Genomic DNA, 25,587 nt, shown 5'->3' on the forward strand with positions numbered 1-25,587 from the left:
TCTCTCTCTCTCTCTCTCTCTCTCTCTCTCTCTCTCTCTCTCTCTCTAGACTCTAGATAAAGATAGTAACAGTAAGGCATAGAACTAAATAAATTCTTGCCTAAGCAAGTGCGCATATATAGCTGGGCATATGATATGTATCGGGAAATTGTATGTAAATGGCTTTGCGTAAGTTATTCGATATATTCAAGCGAACGCTTCATCTCTTCACCTATCAATTACATTAAAAGCTTTACCTATAACTTAGCTTTTACTATAACTAGCCCATTTAACCTATAACATTACGTAGGTATCTGGGATGCGATCTATAATAAGATAAGTACGCCAGCACTTGTGTTCCATTTTTATACCGCATACCACTTAAGGTAGTATATCATGCACAGTTTGTGCGGACGTACGTAACACCCAAAAGGACTTGAGATAAACCCACCGATATATTAAAACGATCTATTCAGAATCATTCTCTGAATCGAGTCAAACTTGTTCGTCTCTCTGTCCGTCTGTCTGACTTGTTCTCTTGTCTTCTATTTACATAAAATTTTGTACACTATCGTCCCTTGGCCTAAAAGGCGAACGCCATCGAAAATCGCTTAGCTCGGACCATTTTTTCGACCACTTGACATTCTACATTGCTATGAAAAATTTGATTTGACTGAAGGAAGTTTTTTTGAACTCTCTCTCATATAACCTTTCCCACGAAAACTGGTTCCTTATATGGTAGAAAAGAACGAATTTTTGATTATCTCATAAACGTGGGTCTATTTTTTGGATACCACCGCATCTAAGGATTCTTAGAAAACGTAAACTCTTATATGCCAAAAAGGCTATCGCTCCTTCAGAAAAAGATTTAATTTTTATTATTTTATGACGAAAAATTGCTCCATAGTAGCAATGTTACAAAAAAAGGAAATTTGGATAGCACTTTGGATAGATCAATTTTTTACACCCCAACATATCCGCATGAAAAGCAAACCCTTATATGGAGAGAAAGTATAATTTATAGTTTTAATGGTCGGCCTTGCCCAACTACAATGTTCGTAGTCGTTTTGAATTTTTTTTTTTTTTTTTTCTTTTTGAACTTTGCCTCCTCATAGAAATTGGTGTCAAATATCTGTTAAACTTTTCAAAAATTCAGTTAAGATAACAATGCACATAACGAATGCGCATACTGTGTAAATTATAAAGACAACACTTACGACTCTACATATGAATGTCTCTATGTATGCTGGTACATGAATTCTCAAAATTATTTTCACTCTTAAGCACTTGTACTTGGAGAGGTTTCACAAATTTTCCGATAACGACTCTAAAACCGACAACTTGGTAAAATTATTGATAAATGAAATTTTTTTATATATTACAATAATTTATTTATTAATCTTTTTATATGCATTTCGTCCCTAGTTATTATCTAAATTATAAAATCTATACAAATTACATATGTATTTCGTACACATATATAGAATCGAAGCGATGTCATTTTAAAATCTACGCCATTTTCAAACTACGATATTTGATAAGAAAAATCGAAGAGATTTTAACGTACATTCGCTGATTGAGTGCCCGAGACGCGCGTTGTAAGCAAAATTGTTATGTCGGATGAGACTTGTTACGAATATTAAAAAATTTGTTCCGCTCTTTGATAAAACGTAATTTTATTTAAAATATTCTTGTCACAAAGCTTAAGAATCAAATTGATTATTATTGGTCATCACTATTTATGACATTTTGCCTCTCATCGTAGACATAGCGCAATTTAAAAGTGAAATGGTCATTGATCCATTTCCGTACATGTTCAAGTTAGCACCGCTACTGCTCTGTTAAATACGACTCGACATCGATCTTAGGCAGTAATAATTGGACGGGAACTGGTCGTCTCGCAGCCTGGGTTATTTTTGCTGAAAATCATTTCATAGTTAACTACCTTGTAGATGATTGCTGATTTTCCTTCAAAGCCAACTTATTCATTTCATTCAACTTAAGCTGCAATTTTTTCCCGGCTTAGGTCAGTTAAAAGCAGAAAAACTTAGAAAAGAGTGAAAAAAAAAAAAAAAAAATGAAAACGATATCCATCTTTTTGAAATTTAATAGACATTGGACGATAGTTTGTTAACAATTCAGACCAATATCGTACAAGTACCAATGCCTAAGCTATGCATGCGCAAAATTTCGAAACATATGAACACGACAGGTATGTATTATGTGTAAAGCTGTGTGGGCAGATAAATAAATAAGCAAAGCCCTGAGCAAGTTTCCCGGTCACAAGCAGTGATAGTTTGGTTCGCAGTGATGGGGTCATACTTTTACGGAAACGCTACAGTCGAACGATATTAACCGTTTTTTTTTTTTTTTCTCTTTTTTTTTGGTTAAAACTGATGCTAGGGATATTGATGGCATTTATTTTCAGCGTCGTTTATCTTACAGGTGTCGTGAAATAATCGCTCTATTATGTAATCAACAGCGTACACATAAGTCAGCATAAATCTGATTGCGAACCTGACTGAAGAGGTTGCTTCGTTACCCCGGAAATAGGAAATATTCATCTTTACACAGGCTGGTGAAAAGGGATTCTTAACTTCAAACAAAATTACGTACATTGTTGCGTATAAGCTAAAGCAAACGCGATTACGATCGAACGTTAAAAGTCGAAAATCATGGTAATGGCAAATGTAGAAATAATTGATCGCTGATTGTTTTTCGTCTATGACTATTTATTGATTTTTGACTGCTCGCTATATGTAGGTATTACCTATCTATGAGTTTTACATATTAGTACAGATTATTTAATTGGACAAGAATACAACATACGGCAATAAGTCTAGTTTTGTGCTAAGAAAACATTTAATGGGTAAACGATTTGTCCATCAAATATATGTTTACCCTAAGCTCCAAGTCTAAGCACATATTAATCGGTATTTATGTGGGCATTCTTGATGGCATCTTAAGATCTACATGATAGTATAACAAAGTCTATATGAATTTATAAATTGGAAGAAGACGTTTCGTCGCGAATCGTATATGCGTTCTTCCCTAATCATTATTAAATCTTTAAAAAGCAACTTATCGTAAAATTAAAGTGTTTGACTTGTTATTTTGATTTATTTATTTATTTATTTATTTATTTATTTTTTATATTTTGTCTTGCTTTGTTTTAGTGTACTATGCAAACTCACACACAAATTTGCAAATTTATGGAAATTCTATCTCGAAAACAATTTACAAACAAGCTACAGGATTCTCTCTATATATTTTCTTTATCGCTTGCATTTTGTATCTTTTATCGTTTGGTTTTTTCAGCATTTCGTTGCTCGTTATTCAGTTTTATAAGCGTCTGTCGTTATATCTCTCTTGTTATATTTTCTCGTTGTATTTTCATTTCTTTAGTTGCCTTTCTTTTTTCTTTTCTTTTTTTTGCGTCCATTTGGTTTGTTTTTAATTTCGCTAATGAAAAAAATATTAATTTCGTCGATGCTTATGTAACATTGAAAATTATATCAAAAATATATTTTGAAAAAAAAGTCCCTAAAAAAAAATGAAATAAAATTTAAACTGCGATCGCGGTCTATACACGAATTGATGAAATAACGTAATTATTTTTTCCACTCATATATACATATGTGTCAATATATATATATATATATATATATATATATATATATATATATCAATGAATTTAAACGATGTTAAGGTGAAAATTTAACATGATCAAGAAATATGCTCTAAGAAGAGATGGATAAAAGAGTGCGGCTTAAACGGCGCATGAATACTCCCGCAATTTGCTTTTTTATCGTAAAGCTTTAATGGCAACTGCAGTGCGCTTTACGTAAAGATATGTATTAGAAAGTCGGAGAAAAGTAAAGAAAATGAGTAAATAAAATAACTAAATAAACCTGAACTGTACGCAATAAATGTAACAGCATTTGAAATTGTTGGTTCGTTTGCTTTCTTTGAGAAATAGTAAGAGAATGAATTTTTTGATTTTAATTTACTTGTTGTTTCCCCTTGTGTTCCCTCTCCATGCGTGCTCGTAACCGTATCACTCGGTTAACTCGTTAAGGCCAGTCAGTCATCTATAATTTGAAGTGACGGTGTTGCCTTGTTTGTTGGTCTTATTGCTTTGATATTTTTATTCTTGTTGTTACTATTATTATTGTTGACGATGATGATGATAATGATGATAATGATGATAATGATGAAAATGATAATATAAATGATGCAGATGTGCGCGTATTAAATTCAAATTTAAAGGAAGAAAGTCATAGAGTGCTATATAAACAGTAGTCGGTAGTCGGCCAAACATATAGTCAATGCATTTTAATGCTTGCCATTAAGGGAAAAACATGTTCTTTGGTCATACATCTTGTTTGCTGTTATGGTTGTTGTTTGTGTTGTTTTTTTTTTTTTTTAATTTATTTTTTATTTTTTTATTATTACTGTTGCTGTTCTTTATTCCGCTATTGCCGAGGAAAAAGTAAAAAGATAGAGAATAAAGTTTCCGTTACTAAACAAACCATGTTGCTGTGCTTACGCACACAAAAGGTATTTACAAAGGCATACTACTCATGTATGCAATCCGTTCTTATTACTTGGTCTTTTCCAAAGTTATTTATTTTATGTATATACACACGTATATACGTATATACACATGTATGTATATGTATATGTATGTATGTGTATGTATGTGTATATGTATGTTTATATATGTATGTGTATATATATATATATACATATATATTTATATTTGACTATATGCGGCGGTTGGCTATTGCCTTTTGTGTCTATTTTTTTGGTTTTGCTTTCTTCTTTGCTTTTTTTTTTTTTTTTTTTTTTTTTTTTTAATGGCGCATATATTTCCGTTACTCTTTTTCTTTACTATAATTCCGCATTTCAATTGTTGCTTGTCCTGCCAGCATAAAAATGCACATAACGCATACACTTATATATATATATAAAAAATGGACATTTGTGCATATATGCACATGCGTAATATAAAAATAACTGCAGTATTTTATCGCATTTGCTGGGACCGGTTTGTTCATTTTTCCATTTTTGCACTTCTGTTTCTGTTCTGTTTCGGTTTCGGTTTCGGTTTCGAAGGCGGAATTTCTTGGTTACTTGTGCTGACACTAAGTGCCTTGCCATGTACATTGCATTGCTATTACGCACAACAACTAACTAACGGCTAATGTTGGGCATTATTTATTTGCATTCATTTTATTGTTTTGTTAATTCCTTTTGCATAAGAAAATGCTCTCTCTCTCTGCATCATTGCAAAAGCAACATTTCAATGATACCAATATTGTGATAGTTTATTGTTGGTTTCTTCATTATGATCTATATGCTGATGCATTTGCATCATCTATCTTAAATAAATTTCATTGTTGCCCTTCTCGGTAATCTCATTCTCTTTTATGTTTATTTATTAAAATACATCTCAAGATATTAATTTATAAACATGAATATATTTGTTTGTTAATTCATAATTGATTGAATTTACTCGTTCAACAATGCAATGAAAGTGCTTAAGAGCCAAATGAATTTCATGCTTCTAGATTGGGAATATGAAATTTTCAGTTTACTTTCAACATTTAAATTATTCAAATTTTAATAAGAATTTAATGTTATGCTCTTTTTACAGTCAGTTATGCTCTTCGTCAGTCATATAAAATAGGCGAAATTATTGCATATATATATATATATATATAATATTTCTAAACTCTATATGCATGCATGCATTGATTATACGCAATATAACTATTGAGTGATTGCAATTGCAGTTCGCTTGCAAACCGCTTTCAATAGGAAACCACACTATGACTTTCTTCGGATTGTAACCAACCCTGCCACATTTTGCTCTCAAGAATATGTACAGAAATTTTTGCAAAAATGTACGAGTCTCTAAGTCACTATAGAAAAGAATTGAAATTTTTGCAGCTCCTACGTAACATTTTTAGCAAATATTGTCCTAAATTCAGATGCAACAGATTGATTGAGTTTCCTATGTTGGCAACGATCGCGTACTATGAAATGCTAAGACTAGGAGAATAGGTGATTTAGCGTATTACAGATCCGGCTAAGAACCTCACATGTTTCTCTTCGAATGCCATAGAACAAATTTCCTCCTCAAAATAGATACTAGTTTAGTCAATAGACGGGCATGACCTTCGATATATCTTCGAATTTCTATGATGCAAACATTAGTAAAATTTCTAAATTCTCTAAATTTATCTTGATGATCTTTGTCTTTACTATGTCCATAAGGTAATCAGATGTCAATTTGATATACTCGCGACTGATAACCTAGAAGCCGCCATTCGAAAGTTGAGTTTTAAGAATTTAGTGGTAGATAGCTGTGTGTGTTCATCATAACATTCAAAGCCATGCTTATTCGGAATCGCTTTAACGCTTAGGCGAGCCGATAAAAATCGTGACTGGCAAGAGAACAGGTCCGCAGGTAATTAAATTTGAAATTCGGCAGATTTTAATTCGGTCTTAGTTATAGAAAGTGCTTCACCGGCATGACTGCAAAGGCCTAACAGTTACCTACCAGGCTGTGGTCATCACCTTCTTATCTTCTTTTCTTTTCTCTTTCTTTTCTTCTTTCTGACCAAACCCTACGTAATTGGTCATATATAAAAAAAAAAAAAAATAAAATTTGCAAAAATATGATATATATATATATATATATATATATATATATCCTCCTATATTATTTTCAAACTTGTCGGTACATTTCACTAAGAAATCTTATTAAATTATCTACTAATTTACCTAATAATTTTTAAGTTCAATCATTTATTCACAACTCAATTGCCTTCTTCAATATATCTTTTGGAAATAAAATCGTGCAATCTCGCCTGTACACATTTCCCGTATAGGTGTGTATGTAGTTTTTACATTAAATGCAAACATACTTAGCCTTAATATTTTGTCCGTCATTGTGGTCGCTGCCCGATTCTTTAGATCATTTTTTGAAAATTTTTTCTATACATACGCTTCGAGAAGCAGAACGAACCGCGTTGGCGATTCAGAACCTAGCAAATTTGTGTTGATTTTTGCAATATGAGATTGATTTATTCGAAATAGTCAGGTTTTTGTCACATGGACTTTGAAATAGTTAGCCATGTTAGCCATTCACTAATATATTCACGAGATCGACAGGTATACGCGAAAATTTGGGAAAAATTGACTTTGTTTTCCGAGGTTAGTTGAATATTTTCTATATTGTGGGCTTGTACGAAACAGATTAAGGCTTTTTTTTTTTTTTTTTGAACCTCGTATTCCTTAGCGTTAGAGAAGTGTTTGTGACAATTTTCAGCCGCTTATCTTCACAGCAGCTGCAACAAACCCATTTTGTTACAACCAGATGCTTTATATCCATTTCTACGGAAACCTGTCCATCCGTCGGGTAAATTTCATAAATTATCATATTCGCATCGCATTGTATTATTGAAAAAATCAGTGTATAAAATTTTAAGGCATCCACTTCCCTATGGAGAATTTTTAAGATTAAAACCTAAAACCCATCGGACTGACGGGTGTCGTGTATTTGGTAAGAATATATTTTTAACATTTGCTTTTATTTTACTTTTAGTTTATTTGCATGTCATGCAAAAATTGTTTAATCTTGAATCAGAAGTAATATATGAAATCTTCGTAGCACTCCATTGCACACATTCAATGAACGCAATGTGATCATTTTTATCGCTTACCTTTTGCCTATTATTAAAAAGCTGAAAGAACGTAATGGTCTTTATTGAATTTCTTTCAAGTGTTTTTTGTTTTTCAATAATATATAAATATATGTATATATATATATATAGGATATATTATTTCAAACATCAATCCATCTTACATGCACATAAATGTGTGTCAATATCAAAATAAATTGAACAAAAGAATGATCGTAGCATATAAATATCGTAAATTTGAACCTTTTTGCAAGAAACCGACCAACAAATAAACAAACAAATAAACAAGCAAACAAAACAAATGAAGATGTGCACACAGTACATTCGGCCACAACAATTTGTTTTCTGAAATAACAATGTATACCAGCATTTGCCGTTCTTTACATGTTCCTACGCTGTTTGTATGTATGTATGTATGTATATATGTATGTATGTATGTATGCAGGAAAGCAATAAATAAAGGAAAAAAGAAAAATTCTGCAGAGTGCATGAAACGAATTGTGCACGGGGCGGGACAGGAATGATGGGAATGAAGACTTTAAGAAGAGACAGAAAGAAAACAAAAAAAAAAAAAAAAAAAATGATAAATAAAATTGCAAATAAATTGACCCTTGAAAACAAATGAAAAGTATAAATTTCAACATGAGATTGAATATCATTTGTTATCACGTATCGAATATAAACAATTGAACTTAAATAGACATATAGACGAAAATGCAGTGACTGAAAGATATATATTAGTGCGAGTACATGGACAAGTGCGAGTGCGAGTATATGCGAAACTATGCATATTTATGCATATAATGTAGATAGAATACAATGCACATACATTTTTGCATTAGTGCATTTATTTGTATAAATCTATATATATATATAAATCTATATATATATATATATATATATATATATATATATATATATATGGGTTTGTATATGTCTGTTTGTATTTAAACAGAGTTAAATCAAGTGTTTCATATCTATGCATCTCGTGTATGTGCATGTTCCTTTGTCCTGTTATGTTTAGTAATTTATGTGTAGATGAAAATCGTTACGAGAATACTAGAAAATTAAATTAGGTGTGGAACGAATTTAAAAAGCATACACAAACAACATACATTACAATGCATATTATGTACGTACGGTACATACATGCAAATATGAAAAGTTGTATAAAATTGAAAGTATAATAAAACAAGAATAAAATATTTCAGAAATCATTTAAAGTGCTCTCGAATAGAGATAAATGTTTTCTAGATGAACGATTTAATTTAATGTATACATACTTAAAAAAAAAAGGAAAAAAAAAACAAAAAAAACAAAAACAAAAGAAAACATAAACACACACAATGAAACGATGAATATCTCACATTTGTTTGTTGATTAAAGGAGAAGTACAATTATTTCTGCAAAACAATTCACATGAAATTATTTCAGAAAAAGATTTTGTTACGATTAGATTGATTTTCTCTTTTTTTTTAATTTTTTTTTTTTTTTGTTTTTCGTTGTTTTTTTTCTTCTTTTGTTGATTGTTTAAATAAATGTACTTAATTAATCATTTGCAAGCTTGATAGAAATTTCCTTAAGCATTAGCTTCATCGCAAAATATTAAATAATATAAATTTCTATTCACTGATGGTATGCAAGTGAAATGTTTAAAAATAATTACTTAGGCTATTTGCATTTTTAATACAAAAAATGGGGCATGGTTAGCTAAAATATACAAATCAATTCACAGCGAATGGCCATCGTATCGTATCTTATTTACAAAATCAATCGAGAAATATAACGAATTTAGGAATAATTACTCCAAGGTATAGATTTGAAAAGATAAAGCAACAAATAGATTGCTTTGCAAGTATAACGTAGTAATAATAATAATTTAGCTTCTAATTTAAAGGAGGTTAGCACAGTGTCAATATTTAAAGCTTCTTGCAAAAGACCTTTGTATATCGTTATCGGGTCATTTTGCTTTTAAAATGCCGTTACAACTGTTTCGAGGTATTAATCAAGAATCTCCTATCAATATTAAAAGTAAAACTTATATGCGTACATTGTTGCGTATACGTAATAACTTATACGCCTTATATGCTGCTGAAATATTTTGAATTCTTTAAGAGTCAAGTTTTTTACCGTTTTTTTGCGTAATGCAATTACACCTCTGTTATTAACAATTAAAGTGTATGAGAAAGAAATCCGTTGCTAAAAGAGAGAAATCCACGTCTTTCATGCTTGCTTAGGATTCGCTTCGTTTTCCTTCTTCCTTAATCTGTCACAGTGTTTAGTGGCACTGGCCAGTCAATCAGAAAGAAAGAAAGAGGAACAAACAAAGCTAAAAAATATTGCGGATACTACCGGAGGCTATCTTCCTGATCAGGTGCTTTCAATTATCGCAGTGTAGCGCAATCACGCTACCTTTTCCTTAAAGAAAAGATTTAAAGTTGTAGCGTAGGTATGGAGGCTCGTAATAGATAACGCCCTGGCCACTGTTACCGTCCTATGCCAAACATGAACGGACTGTAACAGGCGAGCCGTAAACTTCTGTGCACCGTTGTCTACGCGCAATGTAATGTACGCCGCACCCATTTTGTCAGAGAAAGAGCTGCAAAGTATGTAACAGACATGAAAATTAAAAGCCGTTCAAAGGCTTCATACGCTAGGAGTTATATCAGCCTTCTGCATAATCAGAACGTCAGCTGGAACCTGATAGGCATGTTGCTCATCGAGTAGCTGCTTACGGGCCAACTTGATATCTACAACGGTAAGAAGGAAACAAGAAGAATGGACGAATGTAACACACGTAGCACATAGCTATCGGACCGAGTTCGTTAACGAGATGCCAACAGCTATGGGAAAGTGGCAGCAAAGGATGCTGGATCTACATCATTATCTTAAATCATAATCAATGGTTGTGGAGAAAACATGAAGAAGTGAATTTCTCTTTCCAGGCAAACTTAGCCTGGTCATGGGAATTCCTCGAGTTATTGTTCCTCGAGCTTACTCTTTTTTCCCGGTATAAAGCCGCACGAAAGCGACCGGCGAACCCCTTATCCCAAGCGATGACGGGGGATGTGAAACGATATAGTGAGAATCAAACATTCACAAGGGTCCATTGGCTTTTAGGACTGTGTAGTGCCTCTAATTGGTAGAGCGCAACCGCCGCGTCGAAAAAAAAGTAAGATAGATAGATAGATAGATAAAGAGACAGAGGTTGCTATTTCAGCTTTCTATGTATACTATGTGAATGTGAATTTTCCTTACACGACTGTGTGTGTGTGTATGTGTGTGTTTAGATAGACGTGTATAAACTTATTCGCATTTTTGGCTTACGAATCAAAACTAAATGTTAAGCATACTTAGTTTTATTTTTTAATATTTGACGCTTTGAAAACATTAATAGTACAAGGCTTTTGGAAAAGACTCTAGCGAAGATGTAACGAAGAGGATCATTTACAGATTGGGTATAGATATAGATGGGTTAAGTTAAAGTTAATTGTATTTTAATTTTAATTTGGAAATGGTTTTGTAATTGTGAAGATATTCTCCACCAAAAAAAAAAAAAAAAGTGAATTTCTTTCTTTGCATTCGTTTTGCTGCTTTTGGATAGATAAAAAGTAAAGAAAACAAAACCAATAAATAAATAAATATAAAATTGTAATGAATGTTTATTTATCATTGGTGAAATGTTTTTGTCCATACTCTTCGCTGTGAAGCAAGCATAGATCAAATTGTAAAGGATAAGCAGTCGAAAGAGAGAGAGAAAAAAAAGAAATATAAAAATAAAAAACAAACAAACAAACAAACAAACCAATGTTCTTTCGTTGAATTTCTTGTGTTTATTGAAAAAGTTTTACTCTTGCGGATTCTTCTACATATCTAGTTTTATATGTAGCTTTTTGTTTTTCTTCTTTTTTTTTGTTTCTTTTTTTTTTTTTTTTTTGTTTCCTTCCTTTTGTTCTTCAGCTTGAACTTTATAAAGCACAAGTGATTATAATTATTTTTCCTTTTGAGAAGAATTTTGAAACCACAGATATAGGTTGCGTTAAGCAATTTCATTCTTTAGTGTTTTTGTGAATTTGATTTTCTCATTGACTGCGGTGTATCGCTTACCCATATATATATATATATATATATATATATATATTTTATATGTATATACAATAATTTCTTTTTAATAAAAAAAGTAACTAAACTATGTTTCGAATAAAATCGGAGATATGTGTGCTTTTATTGGATCGTCTTTTTTGTATTGCACTCAAGGGAGACTTCAAAATACGATTTGACAGAGAGCAGCAGGTAAATTTATTGGATTTCTTTCTTCAGCTTATAACTCATGAAACAAAAGTTTTGCTATAACTTTGCCGAAAACCAAAAAAGATTGTGTGAAGAAATAAAATCTATCCAAAGAATTAAATCAAAAAAAGAAAAAAAGAAAAAAAAGAGAGATAAATAAAAAAAATGATATTCGGTTGCGACCGAATCTTTTACACTCGTCACGGTTATCCTATTCAAGATTGAAGAAAGGAAAGGCAAGGTATAGAAATTTGCGTATTTCAAAATGTTGGATGGGCGTGGTTGATATTTTAAATTCTTCTAGGAGCAATCTTGTAGAACGCGAACGGAAGAACGCTTGTTGCAAATATTACGTTGGGAAAGTGGACGTATGGACAGTCGAACAGACAAACCTGCCAGAACTTATATACTTTATGGGATCTTTGAAGCTTCTTTCTGCGTCTTATAAAGGTATTGAAAAAAAAAAAAAAATTAAATTTTGATACGCTACAATATTGGGCAGAGGTGATCAATTTTTTCGACTCTGTAGAGGTACTGCAAGATCGCCCATAGAGTCCGCGTTCAAATTTTTTGTAGATTTATCTGCCGTAGTTTATGAGTAATGAGCAAAACACCAATTTCGTAGACCTTTTGAAAAACAGAGGGCTTATCAGTTTACTTAGCACTGTACACGTGTCCTTCGAACGGTGCGGCCCATTTTCAACGGTAACCGCTTGCAATATTTCTGCCAAATTGAAAGACGATAATTTTTCTTTTGCGGTCAGGAAAATGTTTACAGCACACATAATGTGGACAGACAGACGGACAAACACACAGGTGAACATGCTTAAATCGATTGACACACTTTGTCGGATTTATAAAGCTTGCGCCTGGGCGTTGCAAGCGTTTTGACAAAATTAATATACCTTTCAAACTTCGTCGATGGACAAAAAAAAAAAAATACATAGAAAATATTTATGGTTAGCTACGAGTCTTGAGTACTGGCATAATTAAATTAAGAGTAATCATAATATATATATTATATGATGATTATATGAAATCATTTGAAAATATTTTCAAAATAATGCATTGCCAAGTAGAATTCTGTAAAAATGGATGAAAAAAATTGAGATTAACGGCTAGTATTGATATTATGCGATTTCTTAAACGAGGCGATGAATTTTATTTTTTGTTGTCCATTTTTATCTTTTGGAATAATCGAGCGTCCTTCGAGTAAATGAAAAAATAAATAAGTCATACAATACAAACTATGATATCGAATAATCGGTCTACCGGAAAGCTCCGTCCGTTCCGTTTACAACACTTTTCAATAAGAACCGTTTGACGAATAACTCTATGTATAGATCCCCAGATCCAGAATGAAGTGAAAAGAATGTAATCGATGTTAGTAGCAACTGAGTTACACGATCGTTTACCTAGGGCTACCGATAAAGTTCATTTACCCCATTGGATTTTGTATGAATTCCAAGAAGGAAGCGCGTAGATATTTATATTGAAAGCATTTGGTGAATGTACAGAGACTGTTAGAACTTGCAGGAGACGGGTCGAAAAATTTCCAAAAACCAGATGATTTCGAAATTGGTGATAAGCCACGCCCTGGGCCCTGCCAAAATACATTTTTGATAAAATGGAAGGTTAGCCGAAAGTTTTGATCGAGGTCAACAAACACTTTCAAACCATATTGGGAAATTAGGATTCTAAATACGGGCAGAATTTACCCGTAGACCTGATATTAGTTAAATTTTACGACGAGGTAAAGTAATTTAATTAAGAAATCATAGATAGATAGAAAATGTTAAATTTTTGTGTAAATTACTTACCCTTGAGCACCGAAAGCCTTCAGTTCACGATTCATACTGTCCTTAATATTTTGTTCAGAGTATAGGCCAATCGGAGAATTGAATTGTTTATGCACCAGTTTACGTTGAACGGTAGCCATAATTTTTCTTGTTTTTCTTTTTGTTGCGTTCGAATTTTTTATGAAAATAATTAAATTTTCTTAAAAAGCAGAATCAACTCGTCTAGCGAAAGCTTAAAATATCTAATAGACTATCTAAATGGTACAGGAGAAGGAGACAAGATAGAATCATGATTTAAAAAGGAGAAAAATACAAGAACGTATGTCGTGAGACATTTTCAAATCCTATGGATTTTGTGGAGATAAGCTTGTCATTAAATGTAAATGAGTAATGCCTCATTTTGCCTTGTCGGGGACATGTGGCCGATTCAATTTATTGCCATCGTTTTGGCATAAACCGCCCAACAGAGTTTTCAGCACGAAATGTTTTGTTTTAACCAAAACAATCATTCAGGGGATATCCCCTAGATAGAGGTAGAGGCAGTGAACGCATGTCCAATTGATAAGTGTTATCCGCTTTACCGCCCAAGCATCTATCATAGTCAAGTCGCGATTCTTATTGGCATAAGCATTTCATAGAAGGCCTCACCCAGTGCATTAATAAGCCTCTTCTTCGAAGAAAATAGTTATTTAACTAAATATTGCTTCAACGGCTTGCGCATACTAATCATTCAGCTACACTACTTGAGTCATCGTGATATATGACATATAGTTGGATCGAATTCTTTGCGAAAGATTAAGGCGAGAGGGCAAATCTCAAAGATATGCAATTTTTGAGGAAAATGAATTGATCAATATTGAGACCCTTGCCTTCAGACAAGTCACATGTAGTTGGAGTTTTTTTTTTTTTTTTTTGTTTTTTCAAGGTCTGCCGCTTACGCCGTATGGGCATGTTCTCTTCTTCGTCCAACCTTACATAATTGAACGACATGATGAAATGATGTAAGTGATGGAGTATTTAAAAGAATATTTATAGTTAGACCGACCTAACGCAAGGGATCGTAAAGGCAAAACTTTTCAAATCCTAAGCAAAATTTTTATATTTGAAATGCGATTGGGGCTAATTATATTTACATTCAGTTCAGTTGATATCAGCAGTATTCGAAAATGTATAAATTTTTAAATTCTTTCCGTTTTCTTTCGATTAATCGAAGTTACAAAATGGTTTTTACATAATAGCATAACAGAGGAGAAAAGAGGAAGATATTTGCATATAGTAATGGTGAAAAGCAAAGAAAAGAAAAGTAAATATAACCGTCAGTTTTGTTCGTTTGTTTGTGGTTGTATCGTAAGTCGTTGTTGAATTCGTTCTGCAAAGATAAAATAAAGAGCGAAAATTATTTAGTTTAATATTTTATTGAAAACCATTTTCTAAATGTATTTAAAAAGCGAAAGAAGAATAACTCAGGGTAATTATTAATTACCGGTAACATATGTATTCAATTGAGTGGCATTAATTATATGCCACTCAATTATATAATTCGTGTTCACTATATAATGAATTTGAAAATATTATATAAAAATATTTCATATTGTGGCTAAAAATTGAATGTACAATAATGCGCTTCAGTTTGAAATTTACAAACCATAGGTTATTTTTTTAATTTTTGTTGTTATTGTTGTTATTGTTGTTATTGTTGTTATTGTTATTATTGAGCATAGGATCACTTCACGTGCAATTTAACTGAAATCAGTTACAGTAGCTTTCAATTAATTGCTTTCAAAAAGTTTATCACGATTATTTGTTCAGTTAAGCGAAACATTTCAACTATGTATATGTCACACAAATTTCGCATTTATATATACAGATATATATACAGATATATATATTTACATATATATATATATATATATATATATAGAGAGAGAGAGAGAGAGAGAGAAAAGCAATAGTTGTCTCAAGCTTTGCAAAATTTTCAGGCCGATTAACTTTGAAAATATCGTATCGTATTTAAATATTGTAAATGTAATTAAATAATTATCACTGTGACTGCGGATTGCAAGGTTTTGCATATAAAATTGAAATTTCAAATATTTCGTTGCCACCTCACGGCCGTTTGTTGAAATTAAATTTAGAAAATAAACTAATCAATATTGGTGCTTAGCAACAGAATTATCGGCGCAATTAGTTAACTTCTTTGTATGTATCAATTATCGTATAATTAATAAATAATGTAATTCCTATTCATATGGCGTTACATAACTCTATATGTATACCCTGAATAACATAACCTTAAATTGCAGTTCACGTGAACGGTCTCTTTTATAAACGTGTCGTTGCAACGTTAACCACGCCACGAATTCAAACAAATAGCGAATCCTATTTATTATTACTATTACTATTATTATTATTATTATTATTATTATTATTGCCCAAGCAAACTATATCTTAATGTAGATGATGATTTAAGAGTAGAGAGAGGGAAGGCAACAAGTAAAATAAGTAATCGTTCATAGAGTCTTTTCTTTTTTTTTTTTTTTTTTTTTTTTTTTTATTTTTAATTTAAAACCATCAAACTTAAAAAAATATCTGCACCCTAAAAAGAAAATTTTTTCCGTATTTTGGTTTAAAATGAAATTTTTTTTTGGGGAAAAGAAAAAAACAAAAAAAAAACAAAAAAAAAAAAATGATTAAAATCGAACTTTGTCTCTATCGTGAATTATTTACTTGCTCCGGCAGTGATGATAGTTATTAACAAAAGCTTTAGTGTAGAGCGCATATAAATTGAATACATTCGTGTTATGCATTTTTGTGGAATTTAATTCAATGGAATTTTCAACATTTTACATTTATTTTCATTCGCTTTTTTTTTTTTTTCATTTGTTTTGTTTTCTCCCATTTTTTTTTTGTAGTTTTTTTTAAATTTATTTATCTCTCTATTGGCAAAAGAGTATTTTATTTTAATTGTGCAATTGCATGTTAAACACATACAAAAGCACATGTCCACTGCAATCAAGTCCATCAACAGTAGCGTTGTACAAATTTTCCTGCCTGTACATATACATTTTCACACAAGCACAGACATCGGCACACGGGCACAATGTATATATGCATAAAGGCAAAAATGAACACAAATATAGCACATATGCATATAGATTCTATCTCGTTCACCTATCAGGCCACCTGTTGTTTTTATATCATTGTATACACATTCACATCCTTACAAACATCAGTTTGCATATCTATGTATATATTATTACATATATATAAATATATATATATTGAATACATATGTCTGTAGCCGCTAGTAGTCAAATGGTCGTGAATTTCATGGTGGTGGATTTATTTAATTGACAAAGCGATAATTTTAATTGAATTTCTATAAAAAAAAAAAAATAAATTAAAAAAAAAAATAAATAAATAAAATAAAATAACAATAATAATAAAAAAAAAAAACAAAACAACAAGAAAGAAATTATATATAGCTTGGACCGAATACATTATTACCCGCCTCTAGCTTTTATTTGATATCTGATTGTAAGATGCGCACCTTTTAAGTGTTATGACACCGATAGGCATTGTGTACAATAATCATATACGACGAAGAAATCACTTCAGCTTATTTACTATGGATTTTTATAAATCGACCTCTATATATATGTATATATATATATGGTTAAATGGCTTACTTTCTTTGGTTAAAATGTAATTAAAGATAAACCAAGACGTGGCTATAACGCATCCAAATTGATTAATTAATTAATTCAGAATGCAATTGAATTGAATAAGTAAGACAAGCAGCCATGCTTGGCATGGTTTACAGTTTCCAATATCTCTCCAGCGTTTCTTCGTATTAAGCAGTGCATCGTATCTACCGTATACTGGAGGATATAGATTGTATTTATACTTCAAATTATAATTTTAGACAATTTTATAGCATTTCCAAGTTAATTGCGTTATATCCCCGATGGAAGTATGAACGATATATTAAACTCTTTATAGTCCAAATCACGTTGTACGATAGGCTTTTCGATCCTTTGGATGATGAAGGGTTCTATTTTATTTAGAAATTGTGCATAAGTGTTTGTTTCATTATAAGTTAAGGCGTGTCGCTTATAACGAGAGATTATTTGTTAGCGAGAGAACATAAAGTGTCGCTTTCATTCGAAGAGTTTACCATTTTCCCTAAGAAAGTTGATCCGAACTATTTTGTAAGCGTGAACACCTAGCGATGATCGTATGATCCTTCGTTTCGCTTGGATTTCGATATACCAAAAAAAAAAGGAAAGGAAAAGAAAAGAAAAGAGTTTTTTAAAAACCTGCACGGAACGTAGTTTCGACATCAATAAAATTTGTAACACACGACTTGTGATGCATCTCCGTTTTTACGGGTATGTATATAACATCCAGAGGGTAATAAAATGGGCTGAGCTTTTATTATGCCAAGCGATTCAGAGGCAATTTTTAAATAAATTTTAGAATCATTTTCTGTATCGATATCAGTTTGTCTGTCCGTCCTTCTTTCGGTCTTGTATTTTTGAATTCAATCTATACCTTTTGATGAAATTCGCTACACGGACATGTTTTGGGCCCAAGGGCGAATTTTATTGAAAATGATTTGGATCGAAAAACTTTTTCCACCATTTGCCATATAAAGCCTTAGTTAGAAAAATTGTAATGTGAGGCGTTGATCTACTGTTATAATGATTTGTTGCTTCTTTTTCAAGCCTTTGTTTCTATTTTATCTGCTTTGTTTTTTTTTTCTTTTTTGGCACACACTTCTGCAAGTTAGTGTTGTTAGGCGTCACAACTTCAGCTCCAAATGGTAGACGATGCAAAATCAATAATTTTCCAATATTTGGCGAATAATTTCATTCATAAGCCTGTTGTATATTACAAAAAATTATTATTTCTTTTTAAAATTTATGAAAAAAGAGTGATTTCGTTAAATTCATGTTAATGGTAGATTGAAAATCGCGTTCGCAATCATAATTTTGCTTAGCTAAGCAATGCGCGTACGTGCTTAGGATATTTCTCTCGTTTCTCGCTTTATTATATTAATGATATATTTCGATTTTATTAGCTCGATTGACGCTTGATTGATTATTATAATTTTTAATATTCTCACGTTCTGCAATGCAATAATTCGGTCACCTATGAGCTGCGCGTAGACGATTATGTCTCACAGCAGCTTTGAATTTTCTAATAACTTTTAGCGAACATTTCGCGAGTACATTGTATGAGAGATTACATTCGTAGTCACGAATTTAATGCAAAGCAACGACCTGTGTTAATAAATTTTCCACTTGCCTGACTAATTTCCTAATCAGCTTTCAATAGTTTTTGACTGATATCGAGCTTCTGTTCTTAACAATATAACGAACGAAAGCAATTTTACCTAACTATTTTTTTTTTTTTTTTTTTTTTTTTTTTTTTTGCCACTATAAAACTACGCAGTTATAGTAAGGGAAATTAGATGAATTGAAATTTGAGATTGTGGAGTTGGTGGCAAAAGTGAAATCGAAACCATGGATGACATCATCATCATCATCATCATATGGCTCGTAAGTGAGGGCAGGAATAAATGAGCCTGAAGTAGAACTTTTTGTGTAAAATGCGGCGACTTGAAGGGTTGCAATCATAATAAATAAACGAAGATTTGGAAGCACTGTGACCTAGAATGTTGTTAACTTTTTGCTTATGATGTCTACCTTTGATCTTGATCCTACTTTTTCTTTCCTCTCAAATATTTTCATCTGTGTTTGTGGTATTTAACAAATCGTTTTTTTTTTTTTTAATCTTTCAAGACCTCCCACATATTTTGTTCATTTGCGATACATTAGGCTGATTAAGTGTATTTCACAAAAAAAAAAAAAAAAAATCCTTTAGAAAATTTATTTAGAAAATATTTTCAAATGTTCGGGCAACAGTTACCCCAAAAAGTCCTACCTACAACTTTTTAAGATGCGCGATTATAATTGTAGTTTGTTAGTTAGCCGCAGCTGCTGAATAATTTCACATTTAGAGCCTAATGCCCTGTACAAACATCGCAAAAATTACATTTTTTTGCTTATGATGTGAAATTTCACACACATGTCTGTCACTGTGGAATCTTTTTAGAAAAAAAAAAAATAAATAAATAAATAAATAATGTGATTTACCTCATTTTTAATTTTTAATTTTTAAAACCTAACGTTAGATTTTAGGACATCTCTAGGGGTATACCAGTAGTTTTTATTAGAGGAAATGGAAAAGTATTGGGGCAATAAGTACAAGTAACTAGGTATAAATTGGTAATAAGATAAAGGCAACCTTCGCTGTGAAAGGGGAAAAATAAAGGGAGAGAACAATACCTTGTGGTTGATATCAGTTTGATATATATTGCAACGATCAAGTCACGACCACAAAATCAATCTTGTTTGGAAAACTAAAAACCTGGCTTTTATATTGCAAGAAACAAAAAAAAAAAAAAAATAAAAAATAAAAAAAAATAAAGAAAGGAAAAATTCTATATGTGTATTCAGTTTTGATTTACGCTATAAATATTTTATTTTATTTCATTTATTCATTTTTATGTAGCTATCAACAGCTCATAACAAAGTATATAATACAATATAAGTATAAGATTGGGGATAACTTAACCTACGTTTTATACTACTTAACCCTAGTAGGCGTGTAGCGGCACGGGATAGATAAGGTAACTTAACAACTATGAATACTTAGTCGGTAACGTGTGCTTACTTTTATCCGAAATGGAGGATAAGACACGCATAGGAGAATGCGGTAAATGCAAGGGAACGCAATGCCAATGAGACAGGGAGAGGACGACACGGGACAATAAAGCCAAGCTGATGCAGTAAGAATGAAAATTCTACTTCCTCATTATTAAGGTTAATCAGCTTTCTCCTCCCTAGAGAGTTGAGCCTGATTGAAAGGAGCCTGTTCTCGGAGGAGGAGGAGAAAGCGTTCGTTACGCTGCCCACCTAACCACACGAAGTGCAAATAGGAGAATTTATTTGTGAACAAGCAGTAGCTCACGGGACAAATAACTTAGGCATACTCGACAATAGAGATACTTAGGTAATTAAGCTAATGATTAATTCATTTTCTTTAATTTATCAAAATCTTGTTTACATCATGTATAAACATCTTGTAAGCTGGCTACGAGCTGGCATATCGTTCTACACGTTAAACTATTAATTATATATATGCATATATATATATATATATATATATATATTTCCCTAAATTTCCCTTAAGAACACTTTCAAGCCTTTTATGTTTATTGTTTAAAGTAAGAAGAAGTTAGCTAGTCTTAGCTAACTTATCATGCTCCTCGTTCGGGCCACTTGGTTATGTTTCCTCATCAGCACTAATGGCTTTGAAAATCGAAATTTAGCGACTTATTGCATCAATAATTTAAATGCTTTCAATCCAAGAGTTCATAGATTTAAACTTCAACAATTGCTTATGCTCATGTATGTATGTATATATGTATGTATATATTATATATTTTTGTGTTATCTTCTGTGCGGTAATTTTCAATTGCATTCTTTTTATCAGATTTTCTGCGTTCGCACTTAAAATGCAAATTCACACCATTCGCTTTGTCCTCTTATCAGATGATAACGCTGATGATGATGGTTTTTATTAGGTTTTTATGTGATGCTCGTATTGCTCGTATTGTATACAGAGATATTTACAAAATTATTTTTTATATATTTACTTAGCGTTTTTTGCGTAATTTTATTGTTTTTCCTTTGCATTTATTTTTAATTTTTTTTTTTTGTTTTTTCTTACTTGTTTATTTATATACATAAATATATGCAAATACACATACACAAATATTGCTATATATGCATTTCATGAATTTATTTGTTTATTTAGATATTGTTTGATTTAATGATTTTTTCTTCTATTTTTTCACTTCTTTTTAAGGTAAATTTATTTTTTTTAAAAAGTTAAGAAAAAAAAAAAAAAAAACGTTACCGTACATGTATGTATAGAGGATAATAATAAAAATTAATAAAAAAAAAACACAGTTAAAGGGAGGATAAAAAAAAAAAAAATTATATATCGAAAATCACCTTGTTTCCTTGTATTATTTATTTATTGATTTATTTAGTTTATTTTATTTTTGTTTTTTTTTTTTTTTTTTTTTTTTTGTTTCTACTTAAAATCACTACTGTCACACCTTAATATTAATTTTAAACTAAAAGTTTTTGTCAATTGAAATATTTCAACTTTTGTTGGTCACAAGCAAATATTTATATGAATATAATCTAAAAATATTTATTAAATGTCTCTGTATGCGCTTGGAAGTGGAAATATTCATTAATATGCAACATACTTGGATCTGTTCCTCATATTAGCGCTGCACACAAATGCATTCTATATTCGCATATAGACGCTTGTCTATATAAGTATTATATAGACTATAAATATATATATATATATATATATATATATATATATATATATATGTATATGTATATGTATATTGTATACGTGTATGCACCTGAAGAAATTCTTTCTCTTACTGTACGTGATGCTCGTTGTTAAGCAAGCTAGTCACAAGCATAACCAATCATCGTTTATTTTTGGCTTTTGGCTTTAAATATTTTGAACGGAAAAAGAAAACATTAAAAGAATATCATATTAAAAGTCGGTCCATTAATAGATAGATATGTTCGTTCGCTCGCGCATCTACGCACACCAGTTCGCCAAACTAAATGCATCTACACGTAGTATGCAACAAAATAATGTATTTCAGGCTATGTCCGTTATTGACTTTTGTTTTACACACATATACGGCATAAATAATATAATATGTATTTAATTGTTCAGTGAAAGTTTATGTGCAAAACACATACACCTTTAACATCAATGAGGAACGCTACAGAAACACGATAACTGATTTCTTGCGGCAAAAATTAAATAATTTTACCTTAGAGGATATGTGCCTTTAAGAAAATGATGATGTACCGTGGCATACGTTTATCGGCCGAAGTGTTCAATGATCGTGTAATCTCCGAAAATGCCTGAGGGAGTTTATGAAACAAATCATCCACGATATCATTCCATGTGATTTTTATTGATTTATTTTTTAATTATCACATTACTTAAGTCATTGCTTTGCTTCAATACCTTACAAACTCTTAATAAACTATATTTTCCAGCATTATTCGAGCTATTGGTGAAACAAGGGCAAAATTAATTTCTTACAAAAATGCAGAGCCGTCCGTTTTCATGATGGCATTTTTAAATTAAAATGCCAGGCAGCAATATCGAAAGCAAAGAACAACAAGTAAGAAAATTAAATACGGTCGAGACCGAATCTTCTACACCCATCGACGCTTACAATCAGGAACTTATACTTGAAATAATGCCGGAATGCGAGAAGATTGGTTTGGCGGCCACTTTGATAAAGCTTGGTTGGTCCTATGCCATGCAGAATACAACAAGTGTTTGTTCATAAGGGCGACAAAATACCATTATAAAGGCAATTAAGCTAATACGTAAAAATAATGCACAATGCACATACAAATATTTGAGAGGGGCGTGTTAATTTAAAGATATATAGGGGGTAAAGCGAAACTTATATGCACTTCTAATAAAGAAAATGTCTATACACCAGAGTGTTGGTTGGTTGACACGCGTGCTCGATACGCTCGATCGAGTGAAATACTTTGAACGTAAATGGGAAAAATTTCAGATTACTTTGGACGCGCAATTTCTTCTTAAATGTTACTCTGCTGTTAGGCGCATTTACGATCGATCGGAATTAATTACTTAATCAATTTTTATACGGGCTTTTTTAATATTTTTGAAAAATTTCAAAGCTGAAGGTTATACATGTGTATGTATGTGTTCATCCAAATATATTGACAAGTTTTTTGCTTTTTTTTTTATATTTTACGTTCTTTCGACCTTTTTGTTTACTGTTGAGGTTTTGAAAGATTGCTCCTCTCAATACTTTTGAATTGTAAATGAATTGAGCTGCTGAAGGCAGAGTTTGGTGAGCAAAAAAATGTAACGGCGATTAAAAGCCATTGGATGAATAATTATACAAGTAAAAGGGATGCTTTTTAAAATTTGAAAATAAAAAAAAAACAAACAAAACACAGGGCCAATGTATTAACACAAATAATGCTTTACATTGAAACTAAGCCATGGTACTTACGCTCGGAAGAAAATATCATTCAATTGTTCGGTATAGTTCTGAATTGGTCAGATGTTAAGTAAGGTAGGTAAGTATCGAAAGCATGTGATTTCGGCAGGAAAGTGTTACGCGCCACCCGGTTGCTGCTAGGCTCGTTTTGCTGGAGGGAAAGTTTACCGACCCGCTCATATCCTATCCGAGACCTAGAACGGCTGACGCGGTTGTGTTTTCTTTTTTTTTTTTTTTTGGATTACATTAAAACATAGGTCTTTGCTGATAAGCTCTAAACTTTCGAGTACTTAGAGACGAACAGTCATCAGGCGATTGCGGCCAAAACGCAACTTATATTGGCCAAAGTGATTAACAATTGAAGTCACTGTGTGCCTCAGTGTATTTGAAATCATGGTAGAGCTTGTACACAGAGCAACTGCAATGTCTGAGCTTCAAAGTACGTTGTTTAATTTTTTTTTTTTTTTTTCTTTTTTCAAATTTTAAAATTATCGCGCATTATCACAAAAAGCCTATTAAGTGCCAAAAGGCAGCGTTGTCTGAAATTGGGAAAAGTTTTTTATTCCAATTCTTCAAAGTTCATGTCATTAGTTCTAAGTATATCTAAAGATAGTAAAGAATAGAAAGTAATTTAATATTACATAAAATCGATTAAAACTGAGGGAAACATTTGCTTAATAGCAAGTTAAGCTAGCAGCCATATAATGTGTGGGAGCAACATTACCGAGACTTCACGCAAAGACAATCCTTTTTTTTGGTAGTTTTGCGAGGACTTAAGGAATTTGTTTCACATAACACGAAGTGCTCAAGTCCTACATAAATAAGAGTACGACTGTTTAATGATTAACGAATAAGTATTCGAAGTGGATAACTAGATATATGACAACTTTTCTTTCCGCCTTTTCCGCTTGACGTCATTATACAGATTCCTAATTGTTGTCAATAGATTCAATTTATAAATAATCGCGTCGCGGCCATGCTTAAATAATAGTAGCTTGCCGTTCATAGGCAATGCATAGTTGCCTTTCTCTATTCCTTTTCCCAATTCCATGACAAGTCCCCGAGGCATGCATGTAGTCTGTCGTTTATATTATGTTACACTTTTTGATCTTAAAATTAAAAGAATGCAAGGTAGAAGTTTCTTTTAAACTCTCTTAAAAGATAAATAAACTATGAAATGAAGTTTATTTGATACTTTTACTATTCTCTAAAGCTACCAATACGAAGTGACGCATTTAATTGCAAGAGGTATGATGTCACCCGCAATCGCTATATCATTGCAAGTTCAAAACTCAAAGTAATTTTATTGTATACTACTTTCAATAATGCCGCCACTATTACTATTCTTCTTATAGTTAGTTATAAATGTTGATTACACTAAAATGTTTACTGTTGCAAACATCTAAGAATGAAAAGATTTCTTTTTGTTTGTATTTTGTCGAACGAGCGCAAAGTTCTTTATAACAGCAGCGAAGTTTTTCAAAGTCAAATGTTTTTCTCATTCTCAGTTGATGTTAAGATATTCAAGTCTTTTTCACTGGCACCGTCTGTTCATAATTATATAAATGATATGCGTTTGTGTGTATGTTTATATATATATATATATATATATATATATATATATATATATATATAT

The 25,587-nt window shown here is 31.5% G+C and overlaps 1 protein-coding gene across 8 annotated transcripts in view; it reads right to left on the reverse strand.

The window, feature by feature from the left end:
• LOC119632537 overlaps positions 1-25,587 on the reverse strand; it is a 284,840-nt gene that overhangs the window by 199,637 nt on the left and 59,616 nt on the right. For 4 of the 8 annotated variants that reach the window (XM_038025481.1, XM_038025483.1, XM_038025474.1 and 1 more), the window contains exons 2-3: positions 14,914-15,149; positions 13,802-14,034 (exon numbers count right to left, since the gene is read on the reverse strand). In XM_038025481.1, the coding sequence (XP_037881409.1) occupies positions 13,802-13,920 (119 nt within the window). In that variant the 5' untranslated portion in view covers positions 13,921-14,034; positions 14,914-15,149. The remainder of the gene's footprint in view (positions 1-13,801; positions 14,035-14,913; positions 15,150-25,587) is intronic. The other 4 variants (XM_038025478.1, XM_038025476.1, XM_038025475.1 and 1 more) reach the window with 4 other exon arrangements.

The sequence above is a fragment of the Glossina fuscipes genome, unplaced genomic scaffold, assembly GCF_014805625.2.
Source record: "Glossina fuscipes isolate IAEA_lab_2018 unplaced genomic scaffold, Yale_Gfus_2 1, whole genome shotgun sequence".
NCBI lineage: Eukaryota > Metazoa > Arthropoda > Insecta > Diptera > Glossinidae > Glossina > Glossina fuscipes.